This window comes from Denticeps clupeoides, chromosome 1, assembly GCF_900700375.1.
Source record: "Denticeps clupeoides chromosome 1, fDenClu1.1, whole genome shotgun sequence".
Lineage (NCBI taxonomy): Eukaryota > Metazoa > Chordata > Actinopteri > Clupeiformes > Denticipitidae > Denticeps > Denticeps clupeoides.
Window position 1 is genome coordinate 12,367,680 of NC_041707.1, and position 18,781 is coordinate 12,386,460.

At 39.9% G+C, this 18,781-nt stretch overlaps 4 protein-coding genes across 5 annotated transcripts; 2 read left to right on the plus strand and 2 right to left on the minus strand.

Annotated features, from left to right (window-relative positions):
* The first annotated feature begins 2,039 nt into the window (after window positions 1-2,039).
* On the plus strand, window positions 2,040-6,584 carry tmem50a (transmembrane protein 50A). The gene is made up of 7 exons (XM_028992357.1): window positions 2,040-2,128; window positions 2,892-2,997; window positions 3,296-3,408; window positions 3,515-3,582; window positions 3,900-3,992; window positions 4,186-4,246; window positions 4,477-6,584. The coding sequence occupies exons 2-7, from the start codon at window positions 2,896-2,898 to the stop codon at window positions 4,520-4,522; spliced, it is 483 nt and encodes a 160-aa protein (XP_028848190.1). The 5' UTR covers window positions 2,040-2,128; window positions 2,892-2,895; the 3' UTR covers window positions 4,523-6,584.
* rhd (Rh blood group, D antigen) lies at window positions 5,798-10,493 on the minus strand. Of its 2 annotated transcripts, XM_028992340.1 has the most exons (10): window positions 10,314-10,493; window positions 9,636-9,825; window positions 9,382-9,532; window positions 9,162-9,309; window positions 8,596-8,771; window positions 8,369-8,506; window positions 8,039-8,166; window positions 7,762-7,841; window positions 6,421-6,494; window positions 5,798-6,298 (listed from the first exon to the last, which is right to left on the minus strand). In XM_028992340.1, the coding sequence occupies exons 1-10, from the start codon at window positions 10,450-10,452 to the stop codon at window positions 6,272-6,274; spliced, it is 1,251 nt and encodes a 416-aa protein (XP_028848173.1). In that variant the 5' UTR covers window positions 10,453-10,493; the 3' UTR covers window positions 5,798-6,271. The 2 variants fall into 2 exon arrangements, 1 of the variants encoding a protein (XP_028848173.1); XR_003750855.1 differs by lacking the exon at window positions 5,798-6,298 and having other exon boundaries at window positions 6,459-6,494; window positions 8,035-8,166.
* Window positions 10,494-10,856: 363 nt separating this feature from the next.
* On the minus strand, window positions 10,857-12,710 carry LOC114796447 (ras-related protein Rab-39B). Its single transcript, XM_028990446.1, has 2 exons — window positions 12,428-12,710; window positions 10,857-11,684 (listed from the first exon to the last, which is right to left on the minus strand). The coding sequence occupies exons 1-2, from the start codon at window positions 12,640-12,642 to the stop codon at window positions 11,264-11,266; spliced, it is 636 nt and encodes a 211-aa protein (XP_028846279.1). The 5' UTR covers window positions 12,643-12,710; the 3' UTR covers window positions 10,857-11,263.
* A 1,096-nt stretch (window positions 12,711-13,806) lies between these two features.
* enpp4 (ectonucleotide pyrophosphatase/phosphodiesterase 4) lies at window positions 13,807-17,189 on the plus strand. Its single transcript, XM_028987921.1, has 4 exons — window positions 13,807-13,950; window positions 14,283-15,149; window positions 15,470-15,640; window positions 15,737-17,189. The coding sequence occupies exons 2-4, from the start codon at window positions 14,300-14,302 to the stop codon at window positions 16,102-16,104; spliced, it is 1,389 nt and encodes a 462-aa protein (XP_028843754.1). The 5' UTR covers window positions 13,807-13,950; window positions 14,283-14,299; the 3' UTR covers window positions 16,105-17,189.
* Window positions 17,190-18,781: the final 1,592 nt, after the last annotated feature.

Below are 18,781 nucleotides of genomic sequence, written 5' to 3' on the forward strand. Positions count from 1 at the left end.
TGGGAGGTGTGCACATTTTTACCTGTTATCATTCAATTTATCAGTTTTTATTTCTACAACATACAATGTATATTGGCACAAAGTAAACAAGTCAAAGGTAACAGTCGCAAACAAAAACTACTTGAGCAAAAAAAAATAAAAAAGGGTGAACCCTAATTGTATTGGGGTTTTAATGCCAGGCTACAGCAAAGTGTGAAATTCACAGCATTTGGAAGACGCTTACATGAGTGTTTTGAAATGTCCATTATAGGAATCCCTTATTTGGTTCACTAGGGACCTGTTAATACAATAATCCTAATAAGTCAGTGGCAAATACATTTTTAAAAATTAAACATATGTAAGAGGCCCTTTTAATTTATTTAACCATATTCTAATGTTTTTAGCCTGCGTTTAAAGATTCCTCAGGTTTTCTAACATCTAGTTGAAATTCATCCTTTCACTGGGTAAACTATGCCCTGTAGCCACATTTAGGCTGTTCCAACCATCAGTCTATTTTTTTTTTTAAATCTACCAATCCATCCCAGAAAGTTATCGTGCCAAGTTCATTTAACCCAGAGAACATCCAGTCCAGGGATCAAATTGCAGACAAATACATTTTAAATGACTAAAGAAAGAATGAATAAAAGACCATGTGAAAAATGAAAGTAATCGTACACACATCTAAGAAGGATCCAAAGACCTCCACAGCCCAGGTGAAGGAGCCAGACACCAGTCTGGCTTGGGGAGCTGTGGGCAGGGGTGGTCATAGCCCGTTTGGTGCCTTGAGTGTGATTCAAACCAGCAACCTTCTGATTATGAGGCCACCACCGCCCTGCTGAATTATATATTAACATATTTTATTGTATAACCTGTTGTTGCCATACCTACCAATTCGAGGATCTTTTTTTTGTAAAATAATGCCATTCATCAATCCAATGCAATGCAATGCAAAACATAATAACAATACAGACACCAGTGAAATGCAGAGTAACATTGTGCAAATGCTGCTGTAGTAATGTGCAAACATAAGAGGTAGAGTGTGTGTTTGTCAGTTCAAAGTGGAAATTCTCTGAAATTCTCAGGGGTCTGAAGGCCTGTTGAAGGAAACTATTGCATAATCTGGCAGTGAGGGCCTGAATGCTTTGCTACCTTTTTTCAAGTGAAAGTGGAGTGATTGTCATTGTGAAACACTGCAGCACAGCACACGGTGATACAACGAAATGTGTCCTCCACATTTAACCATCATCCTTGGAGAGAAGTGAGCAGCCATGACAAGCGCCAGGGAGCAGTGTGTGGGGACGATGCTTTGCTCAGTGGCACCATGGTGGTGATCTTCTCAGCTGTCTCCACTATCCACTGTAGGGTCTTGTGGTCCGATATAGTGCAGTTCCCAAACCAGACAGCTGGTCAGAATACTCTCAATGGTCCCTCTATAGAAGAAGGAGAGGATGGGTGGTGGGAAATGGCCTTTTCTCAGCCTCTGCAGAGAGTAGAGACGCTGCTGGGCTTTCTTGGCTGTTGAGCTGGTGTTGGGAGTCCAGGAGAGGTTCTCCTCTAGATTTGTGTTCTTGACAATCTCCACACAAAATCAGTGGAGAGTGGTCCCTCGGTTTTCTCCTGAAGTCAACAATCATCATTTCCGTTTGTACAATAAGACAAAATACAAGTAAAAGCAGACCTTTGCTATGTTGTCTAGCCGTGTAATCCCACAATGTAAAAAACCTTCCACAGTGTATAATTGTTCGTGTATAGTTTTTACAACCAAACACAAATGCATCGACTTAGACTCGCATCTTGTGAGTAAAGGACGGGTCATATGACTTCAAGGAATGTTCTCTCACATGACCGATGCCTGCGCGACATCTGAACTAACTGCCTGGACAGAATGGAAAACATGTTCGGATTCGCCTGACGTCAATTTAAGCGCAACTTAATTGTTATTTCACATATAAAGTTGCTGATGATCCATTAATTTTGCAACGAAATTGTGTTCTTGCATCGCCCATTGGGCCAGGGATGGAAGCTTGTCTCCAAGGCAGTGAAGAGGCTGGGCTGCGCAGAGGATCGGAGCGCTCTGCGCATGCGCCGAACATTACTCAGTCCAAAGCGAGAGCTGCGTAGGGATTGATCAGAAGCGCAAGTAAAAGAGGTAATGTGCTATGTTCTGTTTAGATGTCGACTAATCAGATGTTGTGTTTCGCAGTCAAATGCGTTTTTTGAGATTGTTAAGAGAATGGTGCTTTCCAAACAACACCGGCTGGTCGAGCCAGTTGGTCACGATTGTTAAACTAGGCAGGCAGAAGGTTGATGACACTATCGGTAAATAGCAGTACTTTTTAATCTCATCTCAGTTTAATCATGTCATAACTAAACCGTATATCGTAGTCGTGTAGAAAGCTTTAAGAATGCAAATTAGCAACGATGCGAATCTTCCTCGACTTACCGTGCCCCTCTTTTCCTTTAAAATACAATGCATTTGATAGAATTTTAACATTGTCGGGACACAATAAAAGACGTGTGTTTTTAATCACAGATATTTAACACGGAATAGCCAAAATACTGAACAAAACATTAGCTTCCTCCGTCGCCGTTGTAGGAGAGGCTCTGTTGTTGATGGGGTTTGTAGTTTTTGTGGGGGTTTACTCTGGTGTTTCATGAGTAGCGTAGTCTACAGAGGACTACAGTTCCCAGAATCCCCTGTCGAGGTGGTTCACAGGAGAATCACTGGTGCTTTATTATGTTAGGCCTCGTAAAGACCTAAATGCATTTACGAGTGTTTATACTTTAATAAATGTGAAGATCAATGCCATTGTTTTCCCCATAGAATTCTTCCATGTTTATCATATATATTTCTAGATCGTCAAAAGACAGGACATCAGTTGTTAAAAATAAGTTACTTCATTTTGCGACAGGATCATGTCGGGGTTTTTGGATGGAATCAGGTGTGGAGACTGCGAGTGCAACGTGGACTGGGGCGAGAAGAGAAATACCATCGCATCAATAGCTGCTGGGGTTCTAGTAAGTTCCGTGGAAGGGGGAAAAAAAACCCTATTGATTTGTTGGTTTATTTAAAATTTGCTACCTGGGATTTGTGTGGTCCCTTTACATTGTTGTTGTGGCCTAGAGGTTAGGGAGGCAGACTTTCATGGCTGCCTGCTTCTTAATACTGGTTAAATGCAGATGACACAGTTTGTAGAGTGCACTGTGTGTATTACACTGTGTATCGCAAAGACAAAAAAAAGTAGTGTAAACCATAATCAGGACTCAGTCATATGCTCAAGTCAAGCACACACTCACATTCACTGTGCAATTGTAGTTTTTCACAGGTTGGTGGATTATCATCGATGCAGCTGTGAAGTACCCAGATGAGTCAAACTTCCATCATGCCTACCACACGTGCGGGGTCATTGCTACGGTGGCTTTTCTCATGTAAGTATCTGCTGCAGCCCATGTTAAGCCCCAGTAAAACTGGCACAGTGTTTTATGAAATGAAATAAACAGTACAGTTCATACAAGTGTCTTTATTCTCCTGAAGGATCAACGCTGTTTCTAATGGACAAGTGAGAGGGGACAGCTACAGTGAAGGATGCATGGGCCAAACAGGTATATAGTTTGTCCATAACTTTGACTTTTGAACCTCAGCCTTAACGTTTGGTAATATTTATTAGAAAAGTGTCTACAGGCTGAGTTAAGTAGTAGTTAGACTGACTTAATCTTCTGCCTAATTGGATTTTGGACTTTGCTGCGTCTGTTGCTTAAATCCATCTGTACAGCATGGTATATATCATATGGAAATGTAATTGCGTAGGAATACATTTTTTTCAGTAATTATATCTTCTGTGTGCCATGACTAAATAAAAATGAATAATTTAAACAACCTTAAACAGATAAACTGCTCATCTGCGTTGTGTTTGACACAGGCGCCAGAGTGTGGCTTTTTATCGGGTTCATGCTGGCCTTTGGTTCCCTCATTGCTTCCATGTGGATTTTGTTTGGAGGCTTTGTTGTCCCAAGTAAGTTTCTTACATCTGATTGAGGATATCAGGACAGGGCACAAATGCAACATATTTTAACCCTTAAAAAAAGCATTTGCTTTAAGTATTCAATTAAGTATGTCACCAGTGCATATTACTAATTTTATTTCAGCTAATATGTCACATCTGAGATGTATTGAAAATGTTTACATTATTTTTTTTCTTCTTACAGAGAAGCCCATTGTGTATCCTGGCATTGCAGTGTTTTTCCAGAATGCATTCATCTTCTTTGGGTACGTTCCTATAGTCAATCAGTTCAATCCACATCACTTTTCTGTAATAGTAGGTCAGAAGTAAAATATATTGAAGAATCCTACAATGTCATAGTTGACCCATGCTGATAAACAACAACTTAAATTTATTTCTGCAAGTTCATAATATACTTTAAGCTTACACAACAAGTAGACTCTCAGCAGTGTGTGTCTTGTCATGAGTAGTTCCCTAATCATATTTTCACTTCTAGGGGATTGGTGTTTAAATTTGGCCGCACTGAGGATTTGTGGCAGTGAGTCGGTTTCATTGTTACATGGATCATCTGTAACCATTCCTCACCTTGGTTATCTCTGGTCCAATCTCACTGATTTAATATGATGCCAGGACCAGGCAGGTGAAAAACTAAGTGGAGGCTGTGATGCTTGTTAACCCTCTCTGGTCTTTTCGCATTGCTACCCATTAAAGAAGGAAGGTGACTAGTCTCAGCAGCCCAAATACATTGTCTGTCTTAACCTTACCCAGGGTTGTTTCTGCTAAACTTTTCTGGCTTTAAGAAGTAACCTTTACCCCTAAAAAACGGGTCATTGCTGTCCAAATTTGTTATAGAATATGTCTATTTAGCAAGTTGCTCTGATTAAAAGAAGCATATTATTATTTTCTTTTTTTCATAAAGTATAACATGCAAGCATTGATACTATTGTCCACTTTGTTCTGAAGGCCATGCATTCTTCTTCTGTTAAATGTTTTTTATTGAAGCTGCAGTTTAGATTTGATTGCACCTAATTACAAAAAGGGAATTGAGAAATCCTAGAGCTGGAAACATTGGAAAATTCTCCCTATCTGAGGAAAATGTACCAACCTTTCTCATTTTAAATCTCATATAAATATATAATAAGTTAAGATTTAGAATTTCTGTGCAATCTCTTTAGACCAGGGAGAAGGAAATTTAAATACATGGAAAAAATTAATCCTTTGCCGCTGCACATCACATGACATAACTGATAACTTATTACCAGGCTAAGGTGCCTGTCTAAAACATTACTCTCAATTCAGGTCTGACCGCTCTTATTTGGATCAAATTGGGTAAACTTCCGAATGTTATCATCAGTGCAAAGGAATACAGCAGAATTTTACAAAATATACATTTTTTTGTTTAACTATTGTTGAATTTCCAGAAAGGGGAAATTCAAGATTCTGGCAAGATTCTGTCTTGGGTAGCAGTTTGTTTTGAGTGTGAAATTTTTCAGTGCCTGTAAAATGTTTATGGACATTTACACACTTTTTCTTTTCCAGAATACTTTTATTAATTGAAATCCACATAATCAATGCAAATTGATTGCAAAAAAAACAAAGCAAATTTTTTAATAGTGCCATTGTTCCCTTAATTATTTGGAAATATTTCAGATCAGAATACTTTTAATTAATGAGAATACTCCTAATGCTTAAAGTGTAACTAATTTTTAAATTGGTTTTATTTAAGTACAGTGAGTAAACGTCTTAACACCTTTTACAGGCATGAATTATTCTGACATATTGCATTTGCAATACTCTTTATTTAAATGAAGGTGTGGGGGTTCTTTATAGAATAATTTCATAATGTAAAAAGCACAATTTGATAAGTGAGGTACATATTTGAGATGATTAAAGTTTGAATTTGCATCATCTCAGAGTTGTAGCAGTAGAAAGATGTTTTACAGAATGTAACCTACTTCACGTTTCTGCTTTTGGTTTTATGGGGGGGGGGAATGTATACCGGATCTTTCAACATGCAGTTTTTCATTACAAAACATATACAACAACCTGTAGTTGTCATTTCTTCATGGTTTCGTTTTTGACCTTTGAACTGTTACTGACAAACACTGTACTCTACATCCAATCAAGTAAATTGTGCCCAGTAAACAAGACCTATGAGTATTATTGCAAGGGTAATTTAATCATTGTTATATATAAAACACACATCAGTGGAATTAATAAGAGAAAGTTGTGCATGTACATGCACATAAGCAGATGAATGTCTGCAATGGATTTTCCATCTTCTGATATCCTTACTTGTGCACCGCTAAATGAGGAAACTGGAGAAAAATTTAATAAAACTGATTCAACAGAACAAGAATTCATTCATATTCATATATAAATGCATATTTTTGAGAAATGGTTAATTATTAATTCAGGTACAAAATAATTGGCTACTTACTTCCCAGTAGGCTTGGTCATCAAAGCATTTTCTGTTCTGTGGGGGTCTCCAAATCTTCCATTTTAACAAAATCCCTTGAAAAGAATGCATTAATGATATGATGGCTGGATATTTGAACATGTACCAAAGCTGCATTAGAATGATCAAAAAAATGCAGGGAACACTCAAAACAATGTAACTCCAAGTCAGTAACACTTCTGTGTAATCAAACTGTTCACTTCGGAAGCAACACGAATTGACAATCAATTTCACATGCTGTTGTGCAAATGGAATAGACAACAGGTGGAAATTATAGGCAATTAGCAAGACGTCCCCAATAAAGTTCCTATGTTTTCTGTCTGATGTTTTGGTCACTTTTGAATGCTGGTGGTTCTCCACGCCATGGAGAACGCTCTGCTGCCTGTAACAACCTGACCAGTTTGGCAGTGGGTCAGTAATGGTGTGAGGTGAGGTGTTATTTCTTTGCGGGGGGCTGCACAGCCCCCCATGTGCTCGCCAGAGGTAGCCTGACTGGCATTAAAAAAATGAAAGTGAAGTGATTCTCATTGTGATACACAGCACAGCACACGGTGCACACAACGAAATGTGCCCTCTGCTTTTAACCATCACCCATGGGCAGCCATGACAGGCACCCGAGGAGCAGTATGTGGGAACAGTGCTCAGTGGCACCTTGGTGGCAACATTCTGATTGCTGGGCCGCTAGGCCTCCACTGCCACCCACTAGGTACCGAGATGAGATCCTTAGACTCTATGCTGGTGCGGGTGGCCCTGGGTTCTTCCTATTGCATGACAATGTTAGACTCAAGTGGCTGGAGTGTGTCAGCAGTTCCTGCAAGACAACGGCAGTGATGCCATGGACTGGCCTGCCTGTTCCCCAGACCCCAATCCCAGACTGTCAAGGAGTTGGCATATGCTTTAGTCCAGGTCTGGGAGGAGATCTCTCAGTAGATCATCCATCACCACATCAGGAGCATGCTCAGGTGCTGTAGGTCAGGCACAGGCACATGGAGGCCACACACACTAATGAGCCTCATTTTGACTTGTTTTAAGGACATTATATCAAAGTTGGATCAGCCTGTACTGTGTTTTTTCACTTTAATTTTGAGTGTAACTCCAAATCCAGACCTCCATGTGTTGATTAAATTTGATTTCCATCGATAATATTTTGTGTAATTTTGTAGTCAGCACATTCAACAATATAAAGAATAAAGTATTTAATATTTCATTCATTCAGATCTAGGATGTCTTGTTTTTGTGTTTCATTTTTTTAGCATTGTATAACTACTACAAATGAAAATAGCATGTTATTATAATCACTTTTAACTTCAGTAGAATGTTTACCTGTGATAGTTCCCATTGCTAGACTCATAGCAACAGTGGTGAGCAGAATGGTGATGTGATACACAGCGAATCTCACAGCGCTGACAGATGAAGAGTTTTATTACTATATTTCACTGATGAGAATAGTCATGTATAAATAAAAATACTTATCTGATAATATTTCTATATTATTAGTACAATAAACAGCTGCATCAATCATTTTAAAACGAAACATAGTTTGTCACAAAATGACATTGAAAGAAGGATACATGGAAATATTTCTGCCAGTCTTACTTACACTGTGAAGTCATCTGATATTGTCAGCTGAATGATGAGATGAATGCACCATCCTAGAATTCCTGGAATCCCATGGACACTGAGGACGCCGCAGGTGTCATGGCAGTCGAAAGCCATTTGCATGTGACGCTGTGAGAAACAGAAAGTGACATGGCCTCACACCTGCAAGGGCATTGTGTGTGTATCATGTGTGCCCTGCGGTGGGCAAGGTGAGATAGAAAAAAAAAGGGGATCCCATCCCATCCAGGTGCTGGTTGCCTGGAATTATGTCATTACGTAAGCTTTTAACCAATCAGCTTCATCCGACTTGCTGCCTCATGCGGGCATGTACCTTAATGAAACGGAATGATAAGGTTGAGATCAAGGCTGCAGATAACCCTGTTGTCATGGCAACCCAAGGCTGATCAATGACTGATATGGCAACGGCCACAGTCACTCCACCAGCAAGCATGCAGTTCTGTACGTGGGCCTGAAAAACAGCAAAAAAAAAAAACAAGGTCATCAGTCTGGCAAAGGCAGGTAAACTGAGAGTGACCCCATGGCTCAGTTTATACACACCAGGTTAATCTTCCCTTTAGAACTGCAGAGAACAGAGATGGACGTGGCTGTCACGCAACTGACAGCCAAGGACAAGTAGGTGCTACAGACAGTTTTAAACTGTGCATTTATTTTATGAAGACTAAATAAATATGCAGAGTTGAAGCTGGGCCAGAAGATCCACAGGAATAGAGTTCCTGAAAGAGAAAAAATAGGAAGAATGAACATTTCAACATTGGAAATTATGTCTCCATGGACATCTTAAGTTTTTCTCATTTATTATTTCAGCAGAAAGGGATCTTAGTTTGTTAAGACTATAACTGAGGTTTATTTTGGGAATATACCAAAGTTGAATCTTTCTTTACATGCCTTGAATCCACCACCTTCTTTACATATACTTTACATATCTTTACATATTCCAGGTTATCACCAATTGAAGATATAGTGCTGCAACAGAAATGACCACCCAATAACGCAGGACCTGACCAATAATCTAGAATAAATCAGCCAATTCCTTTTTGCTGTCAAAAACAGGGAATACATACTTTACAGTAAGTACACATTTTTATTAGTCCATCACAACTCACCCAACATAGAGAACAGGCCAGACTTGGAGTGCAGTTTTTCTTTCTCATGAACTGGTTCTATGCCCTTTCGGTAAAGGACACATGACACCATCACTCCAAAGAAGGCCCCAAATATGTGGAGTAGCATCATGCTCTGCAGTGGTTGTACCTATAAACGGGCCAATATCTTGTTTTTACTATTCTAAGCAGGACACCATAGAAATACAATTTGTTCACTTACCCTCAATAAGGTTTGGAGAAGCCACTGGTTGACTATAAACCCTGTGACCTCCAGTAAAGCCATAATGAGGAGATGGACCGGGTTAATCTTCCCAAGCATAGTCCCCATGGCGATCAAAGAGGAGGCTGCATACATCTCAGCAAAGACCAAACTGGAACAATACACAAAATACCACAACACTGCTCTAATTCAGAAATGTATGGTTGATGTACATTTATTTGATACATGAATTTGCTTCAGGGTTCACCTGTTACCTTTGCATGTTTACTGCAATCATCTCTCTGCCACGGGGTACCAGAAGAAAGCCATGCATCAGAATTGCCCACTGCACAGTCATGGCTGCCACCAAAAGGCTAAAGCCAGAGCTACTGAAGCCATAGCGCACCAGGAACGTGGCCATGAAGCCAAAGCCCAGGAAAACCATCACATGGACATCTTGAAACACTGCACAGAGTAGCAAGATTAACCACTAAAATACAACAGGAATAGGTGTTACAGTTATGGCCACTGTGGCCATAACCTGTTTTTTCCACTAAAGTGACCACATAGGATATGGGATGGGAGGTCCTTCCTCTTATCAACAAGAACCAGTTCCAGCATAGTCCTCTCCACCCCAACTGTAGTGCTGCATGAAAAGACTATCTGCTCTGTGTGTATGTTTTAACTCATATTTTTATTTTGGAATATATACCTTTTACTAGGTAAAAATGTTATTTTGAAATATTTGTCATTAAGATTCTCTGCTAATATTTCAGTTAACACATTAAATGTTTGTGTATGAAGTGCAACAATTTATAATTGAACTTCTGAATAATAGTAGTAATAACTTATCAAAATTCAATATTCAAGAAAATTTTAACTGTTCAGCTTATCAAAAGAGATGCATGCATTTTTAACATTGATTGAGACTTGAAGATTTCAAAATGCTCTACCTGCATATATGTGAGGAAAGTCTTCAATGCCTTCAGAAATGTCCACGAAGAACGCAAACAGCAGTATGAAGCAGGCCTCCAGCAGTAGGGCCACCACTGGCAGGCGGGATCGCAGGTTGGGTGCATAACGCGGCGCCATGGCTGATCTCTGCTCCGTGGCAGAGGGGCGACAGACCCTCCTGAAGGCTGTCCAGAGGACAGTACTTGGTGATAATAAAACCAGGGTTCGAATTACGGGGGGGGGCTACTATGAAAAAGGAAGAAGTCCTTTTTGTGTTTTAAAGACTGCTTTTGCTTTTTCGAACAATAATGTTTCTGAAATAAATAAATATGTTATTTAAATATGCTATTTGCTTTGATTAAGCTATTAAACTTTTTGCATGATTCTTATGTTTTAGTTATTGCACCTTTATTAAGTATTAACTGCAGCAGGATGTTTTTCACAGCAAATGTGGTATTACATTTTTAATAATGCACGTACCTGTGACTTGGGAAGTCGCGGTACACATGAGAAAATGTGGCACAAAGAACAGTTTGTGTTTTCAAATAAATTTACTTAAAATGACAAAATGTTAGATTTTTCAAATTGAATTAGTTTCCTGTGTAGCACACTCAGATCACTTATTATGTTATTAATGACAGCAATAAGTTATTATTGTACAACTGTAATACCACAGTATATCCAGTCACACTTGATGTGGAGGACACAAGGATATTAAGATAGTCAATAAAAAGTGAACAGAATATACAACAGAAGCCCAAAACTGAAGTAAACAGGTGTGGACAAGGGCGATAAGGCTTAGCACAGGTGATGGAAGACCAGGTCATGAAACAGACCTGAAAAAAAAAGTGTAAACCACCAAATGTTAATTCTCTGTAATCCGAGGTGAATGTCTGATCTTGAGCAACTTCTGTATCACACAGACACGCCCCTTCGCATTTCTGTACAATCAACCACAATAACAACAAGATTTGTTTGTCTGAGGTGGTTCTTCTGCAACTTGTGCTCCGACTGTCAGCCCATGCCAGCCTTCACGCACAGCGATTTTGTGCTTTTGAAACTGCTGATAGATCACACTGGCCAGAGTCTCAAAGGCAAGGCCAACATTGATATTGTCCTTCGAAGAAACCTCCAGGTATCCGTCTATCCTGAGCTGTTCAGCCAGAGCTTTTCCCTCGGACTCAGTCACCTGTCTCTGTACACCCAGGTCACATTTATGACCCACGAGGAGAAATAGCATAGGGTTTGGTTTGACATAGTTAAGAACTTCCTGATGCCAACTGCGAACCCGGTCAAAAGTCTGTCGCTGTGTCACATCAAACACCAGCAAGCAGCCCACCGAGTTTCTCATGTAGGACTTGGTGATGGATCTGTGGAGAACATCATGCACTTCATTGATCACAAGCTTGTAACATAGACCTACCAATGCCACAACAATCATTTTACAATAATGTATTTTAACACAATTTAAGTGTTTGAAAAAAAAAAGGAATATGCAGTCATGTACTAGCAGGTACTGACATTACTGTCTGTTGCACAACTATAACTGAATATATTTCTTAATGTATTTGGAATAGTGGGAGTGTCTTTAATCATTTTTTTTGTTGTAGGTGTTAATTGTCCTGGGATTGTTACTCAACATTATGTATATCCATTCATTTACAGAATTAAATAAAGATTTATGCTTTCTACTTTCTGGTTTTAGACTCCTAAACCCAATCATGTTCATTCATAATACACTCTCAGGTGTGGTATAGCATTGCACTTCCTCTCCTTCTCCTCTGTACCTCTCTGACCACTACCTTGTCCACAGGGTTTATTAGTGAACATCACTAAGTTAATCTCTACTATAGATTTACATTTTACATCATTTATCAGACGCCCTTATCCAGAGCGACTTAGATCTCGTCATCACGGCTCATCCCTAGACAAATATGCAGATTAGTGCCTTATATGGCATCAGGAAAATTCAGCCATAGAGAGTATTTAGTGAATTTACTCTTTCAGTATGTGGCTTGCGCACAGAAGCAGGTGAGTAATTGTTTAGGTTTTCAGCTTCCATGTTCTTTTTCATATTGCTTGTAAGATGTCTCATAAACAGCTTTCACCTCACCTGAACCTCTCCTGTCCAGCTGTGTCCCACAGAAGCAGTTTGACCTTGACACCCGCCTCAAGTACAACATCATGCACCTTGAAATCAATGCCCAGTGGTGAGAGCCTGGATGTAATGAAAGTGCCCTCTGTGTAGCGTTGGAGAAGGGATGACTTCCCAACAGCTGATTCCCCCAGGAGAAGAATTCCAAACCTGAAATTCCACGACACCTCCATTCTCCACGAATCACAGCTAATAAAATTATTCCGCACAGATTTACCTCCCAACTGTTGTCATTCACTGAGGAATTGTGAATGATTCTCGAGGCAATTCCTAAGTGAACTTTCAAGTTGGACAAGGCGCACGACTGTTTGTGCAACAACTGTAATGCACACACCTAAACACAACAATGACAGGAATGGTTTAGGTGTAACACTTTTTGCTGATCCTGAAACTGTTTCAGAGGTCTCTACGCTGAGGTCAAATGAGTAAAACTTCATATTTCTTCTGCAAAAAGGTCTTGTAAAAATGTACTATGATAATAATTTTTATTTAATGTGGTACTTTTTCTATTGAGGGTTCTCTTACAGAGCTGTCAAACTGGATTCAGCTCGAAAGTAAACCCCTGTAATGTTTTTAGTGTCTACTGGGTAAAATGTCATATTTAACAATAAACAACATACAAGATCCCAGACACATCTGCAAGGTTTGGCCTCTGTTTTGACAGAGATTCTTGGAACATCATTTCTATTCTGCTGTAGTCATTCACAACCAGAGCTGTACACCAGTATGTTTTTGTGATATATTTAAAACAACTTCATGCCATTCATACAAGGGAGGGAGCTGACTAGATCCTCATCCTCACAAAAACATGCACACACAGTACAAGTCCACCAGATTTTGAGACAAAAGATGCCAATATGAAAAGCAAGTAACCAATTGCACAAGAGTGTGCAAAGCTGTAATCAGAGCAAAGAGTGGCTATTTTGAAGAAACTAGAATATAAAACATGTTTTCAGTTATTTCACCTTTTTTTTAAGTACATAACTGTTCATTCATAGTTTGATGCCTCCACTGAGAATCCACCAATGTAAATGGTCATGAAAATAAAGAAAACACATTGAATGAGAAGGTGTGTCCAAACTTGTGGCCTGTACTGTAAATGGAAAAAAGATGTTGCAATATTCAGAGAATAACCTCTTATACTGAACTGTTATGGAAAGAAGACCAGTGCGCAGCACACGGAAGATTCACGATCTGGGTGGCTCTGGTTTCAAGGGTTTCTGTTGCATGTAGTTAATAAAACACTGTATTAACCAACGCGTGTGCAACCCACTTCTCCACCTGTTCCAAGCAGTATGCTCCGCCCACCCTCTGTGTAAGCTCTCTGATTGGTCACGCCGCCTGCCTCTCAGACAACGTCACATGATGAGGAAGTTGCGATAGCATTGAATGCGAATTCCACCAGTCTAAACAAACACGTACCTCCTCTAACGACGCGCTTCGGATAAACGAAACTGATTTTAAATCGACGTATTTTAAAGGTGAGTTAACCAGGTTTGAGGCTGAGGTGTGTTTTGAATCGTCGTTAGGGTCTTTAAAAACTCCTTTTATTACAGCAGCCGTGCACAGTGAAGGAATGGATTAGTTGTGGTTGTTTTTGGAATTTACTTTTTTTACTCAACGCACTAAAAGTTTTGCCTGGACCTGCCACCGCCGCTTGAAAGGTTTCAAATGAAAAGAAATGTGAGGACAGAAGAGTTTGTAGAACTGTAGGCTGCAGAGGAACATGCTTGTCACACTCTTGAGTGTGCTTGAATATTGTGCAAATAATCCAAAATTGAATTATTCACCACCAACCTTGCATTTTTAACAGGATAGACAGGCCTCAGGATGCTGGTCTCTGGTCTGCTTTGTGTTTTATGTGCTTGTGGTGGATTTGGTGTCTCAGATGTGACCGGAACAGGAAATGGAACACGCGGCACCAGCGGTAACATCTGCCCACTTCTGCTTGTGTCTTTCGACGGCTTCCGAGCAGACTATTTGGACAAGTACCCTTTCCCAAATTTACGAAAGTTCTTTTCTGATGGCCTCCTTGTGGACCATCTCACCAATGTGTTCATCACCAAAACCTTTCCCAACCACTACAGTCTGGCCACTGGGCTGTACGCAGAAAGCCATGGGATTTTGGCCAGTCAGATGTATGACCCAGAGACCAAGAAAAAGTTCTCCTTGTCCAATGACAGTGACCCGTTCTGGTGGAATGAGGCCACGCCAATTTGGGTGTCTGTGCAAAACAGTGGCTATAAGACAGCTGCTGCTATGTGGCCTGGCACTGATGTGAGGATCCAGAACAGCACTCCTACTCATTTCTTTAAGTATAACCCACATGTGACCTTCCAGGAAAGGCTGGGCAATTTGACCAAGTGGATGATTGAGGATTCGTCGGTGAAGTTCTCTATTCTCTACTGGGAGGAGCCAGACCGTACTGGCCATATATCGGGCCCAGAGAATAAAGCAGCGATGACTACGGCCTTGAAAGAAGTTGACGACAACATAGGGATTCTCATGGATCGGCTGAAACAGGCAGAATTATGGGAAAAGATTAATGTCATTATTGTCAGTGACCATGGCATGGCCCAGTGCTCTCAGGACAGACTCATTCGGCTCGACAGCTGCCTTGATCCGCACAACTACACCATAGTGGACCTCACCCCCGTGGCTGCCATTCTACCTCTGTCGGGTAAGTACAGAATACTCGTGCATGGTCTTTTTTTTTTTTTTTAACAAGCTGTGCAATGTAAAAAGCAGATCTGCTTAAAGTAGAGCTACAAAATGTTGTATTCAGCTAAAGAGATTAATTAAACTAAATAATTATAATAAAAGTGACATGTCATTGGCTGTGGGTCCTTTAGATTATTTTGTATTTTCCCCCAACAGTAGTTAAAAATATGCTTATTTTTTTCGGGCATAATGATAAAATTCCTTTCTTAAAAAAATAATAATAAAGACCCAGATAGTTGGCACATTTCGGTTTGCCTACTCACACTTTTATTTATTTAGATCCCATCAAGGTGTACAACGCACTGAGCAAATGTAATAGCCACATGAAAGCGTATATGAAAGAACTGATCCCGGAGGAACTGCACTATAAGCACAATCAGAGAATACAGCCCATCATTTTGGTGGCTGACGAAGGCTGGACCATTGTCCAGAATGGCACGCTTCCTCGACGTGAGTACTTCACTGCCATGGATTGCTTATTAGATCTTGTTTCCAATGTAGTGCAAATGCATTTTTTTTCTTATTGAAGTCCTTTTTCCATTACAGTTGGAGACCATGGGTATCTTAATTCATTACGAAGCATGCACCCCCTCATGGCTGCCCATGGCCCTGCTTTCCGCAAAGGATATAAAATTTCCAGCATCAACAGTGTGGATGTCTACCCCCTTATGTGCCATCTCCTGGGCATCCCAGCCATGCCCAACAATGGCAGCTTCAACGCCGTACGCTGTGCTCTAGTTGGCGAGAGCTGTCTTGACGTGGCGGTGGTTGTGGGCATTGTGATTGGGGTGCTTCTGGTGCTTACCACGTTGACATGCATGTTTAGACTGATGAAGAGCAGCAGCTCATCTTCATCTCGGCCATTTGCCCGTTTAGAGCTACAGGAAGATGACGATGACCCCCTACTTGAGTAGGATGCTCTACACAGGAAACACCTGATGAAACCTCTGGTCTGGATGTGATATTTATGAAACTGTAACACTGGACTTCAAAAAAGGTTTTCTATACAGAATGTAAACATACGCCACAGGCGCTCGGAATACTTTTATGTCATTGCTATGTCTTGACAAGTCTTGCACTTAGATTTTTTTGGGACGTGGATAGACTGCTGTGAATTTGTTCTGCTCCAGCGAAGAGGGTGTTTCAGAAGTTCGAAGTTAGAACGTTCCCTTAGGGTGTCCATTTGGTGAGGAATCTGGAAATGCTTGAAATTGTAAACTTTTGCTAATGATCCTTTCACTGTTCAAATACTGGAATACAACAGAGTGCAGATTCCAATAGAAGGAAGCATTTTGGTTTTGAGCAGCACACATTTGATGCACGAATTTCCTTTAAAAAAGGTCAGATTTTTTTTTTTAGTTTATTTGTGTGTCTTAAGATTTCCTTCATGAGGAATTTGCTCATGCTTCTCTTTGTTGTATGTATGCAGAGTTGCTGTGTTGAATTTAGATATGTTTGAAACAAAGGTACATACTTATGTGCCATTTAATGCTATGCACCATACTGTAAAGAGCCATTGATGTTGTTGATGTTCAGTACACAACAGTTCCATATTATCTTATAAAAATATTGTTTTACCTAGAGATTTAATATATTTAAGGCTATTTTGCAACTACATTTGTGTGTAAATTGAGGATAACAGCCATTGTCGTCAAATCTTTTATTATTTTATATATATATAACGCGGATTCCTCCAGTCCTTGCATTATGTCCATTAAACCAATGACAGATTTATTTAGACACATGCTATGTGTCATACCCTGGTATAAGTTACTGATGTTCATTGGTCTTATGTGTCTAGAGTATGTTAACATTATGAAAACATTATATATCGGGTTATTTATATAGACAATTCTTGAGGCTATTTTATGTGTATTTTTCTTATGGCTTTATTCATTTCAATTGTATGAAATAGTTTGGGGTCTGCGTTAAGATGTTTGCTTGGTTGGAAAGTTGAAATATGCAAATGAGCCAAATAAATAAATAATATAAATATAAACAAGAAGTTCACTTGGTAGGTTTTCATATACTTGATTCTGTTGTTTTGTGCGTGGTGTGGAAGTGCCCAGAACTGGAAAATAAATACTTGCCAATATTTATACAGTACCCAATGCTGCTCATGACTTTAGAAATCTGACAGGCAATTTAAATTTTGTACTTCATCATCCAACACCAGAGGGCAGCAGCAGCACAGCAAAGATTATCTACATAGTAATGTGCTGGGTAAGGATCTGACCCAAAAATGCCGTGTTTATGTGTACAGTCTGAAGGACCTAATACCCCTTTGCTGGTTGCACATTGATCTTAGAAATATATTGGTTCTTATATATTGGTGCTTTTTGAATAGGTTTAGTGTTGTTTTTAAATGTATAACAACATATTGATTATTGGTGTATGCTAACAATATTTAGGAACAAATCATTGCAAGAAAATTAGTACAAGGCAAATTAAATGAGATCTGGTCTAAAAATATTGTTTTTTATTTCTGAGGAATATTTTTTTTCCTGGGTAACCATTCAGATGAGGAAAGGTCAATATCAAATGAATAAGAATTCAGAAAATGCAAAAAAAAAAGGTTGAATGTCATGAAGTCCAAAGCGACAACGGCGAACATGCGTTCAGAAAGCCGAGCCGAGTTTCCATCTCTGAGATCTGTGAGCAGCATACACATTTTAGCTTATAAGTATCTGGGCCTTGGACCCTAAATCAAATGATTAGCTTGTTGAAAGAACTGGAAAAGTTCTCAGGCCAGGTTCATGACTTGGTGAGCCTGAAGTTCTGGAAAGAGAAACTGCTTAGCCAGACAAGATTGGATAGTTGGATACTGTCAGACACCAGACACTTTTGTACGAATCAGCATGCCACAGTGATGCTGTTTATTCGGGTCACCAAGTGGAAAAAACGGTAGGGGTCTCTTCTCATGCTTCTCATATGCCACCTTGAGGCTGTTGCTGGTCCAGGTGCTCTGTGGGTAAGGAGAGAGGGAGCGGGGAAAAAAGGGATGGGATAAAAAAAAATAATAATACAGGTGCTCTTCTACGGGGCCTCCTATAATCTCTGGCGCTGATGAAGAGGTGAATTGGAGGCGGGGAACCGTGGCCACGTGGGTGACACACAGGCGCTGAAACTGGACGGATGATTGGATGAAGTGACTGCTGGAGCGATCACTTGGGCGTCGTGACAATACCCAACAAGTAAAGGATGCAAAGGAACGCAGCGGGAGTAGACAAGGAAGAGCACTGCGGTTTTTTTACTTAATCAGCCTAATAAATCACCCTAAGAGGTTTTGGGATTATATATGAGTCACAAGTCTGGTTAAAGAAAGTTCACTGCATCAAGAACATATAAAGAGGAAAAATTAATAAAAAGTGCTGACTTACTATAGTCAAAAAAAAAAGTCACTGCATATTAATTAAGGGATTGTGAGACATCCCTTTTGTCACAAAACGTTTCTATTCTGATTGGAGTGCTGTCTTCCGTGATGAAGATGCCCCCCATCCACAGGACGTGAGTATTATTATAGTGCCCTGTTGTGTAATCGTGTCATTTTTCTTATTTGGTTCTTGATGCTGGCTAAAGATAGAAACGTGT

Bases quoted from the DNA above. Each gene is read 5' to 3' on its own strand.
- tmem50a (XM_028992357.1), top strand. From the start codon at position 2,896: ATGTCGGGGTTTTTGGATGGAATCAGGTGTGGAGACTGCGAGTGCAAC. The intron at 2,998-3,295 runs GTAAGTTCCGTG...GTGCAATTGTAG, and splicing joins CAATAGCTGCTGGGGTTCTA to TTTTTCACAGGTTGGTGGAT. The intron at 4,247-4,476 runs GTACGTTCCTAT...TTTCACTTCTAG, and splicing joins AATGCATTCATCTTCTTTGG to GGGATTGGTGTTTAAATTTG.
- rhd (XM_028992340.1), bottom strand. From the start codon at position 10,452: ATGGCGCCGCGTTATGCACCCAACCTGCGATCCCGCCTGCCAGTGGTG. The intron at 8,507-8,595 runs GTGTGTATAAAC...GCTGTTTTTCAG, and splicing joins CTAAAGGGAAGATTAACCTG to GCCCACGTACAGAACTGCAT. The intron at 8,167-8,368 runs GTACATGCCCGC...TGTTTCTCACAG, and splicing joins TATCATTCCGTTTCATTAAG to CGTCACATGCAAATGGCTTT.
- LOC114796447 (XM_028990446.1), bottom strand. From the start codon at position 12,642: ATGGAGGTGTCGTGGAATTTCAGGTTTGGAATTCTTCTCCTGGGGGAA. The intron at 11,685-12,427 runs GTGAGGTGAAAG...TGTTCTCCACAG, and splicing joins GCTGGACAGGAGAGGTTCAG to ATCCATCACCAAGTCCTACA.
- enpp4 (XM_028987921.1), top strand. From the start codon at position 14,300: ATGCTGGTCTCTGGTCTGCTTTGTGTTTTATGTGCTTGTGGTGGATTT. The intron at 15,150-15,469 runs GTAAGTACAGAA...TTATTTATTTAG, and splicing joins TGCCATTCTACCTCTGTCGG to ATCCCATCAAGGTGTACAAC. The intron at 15,641-15,736 runs GTGAGTACTTCA...TTTCCATTACAG, and splicing joins GAATGGCACGCTTCCTCGAC to TTGGAGACCATGGGTATCTT.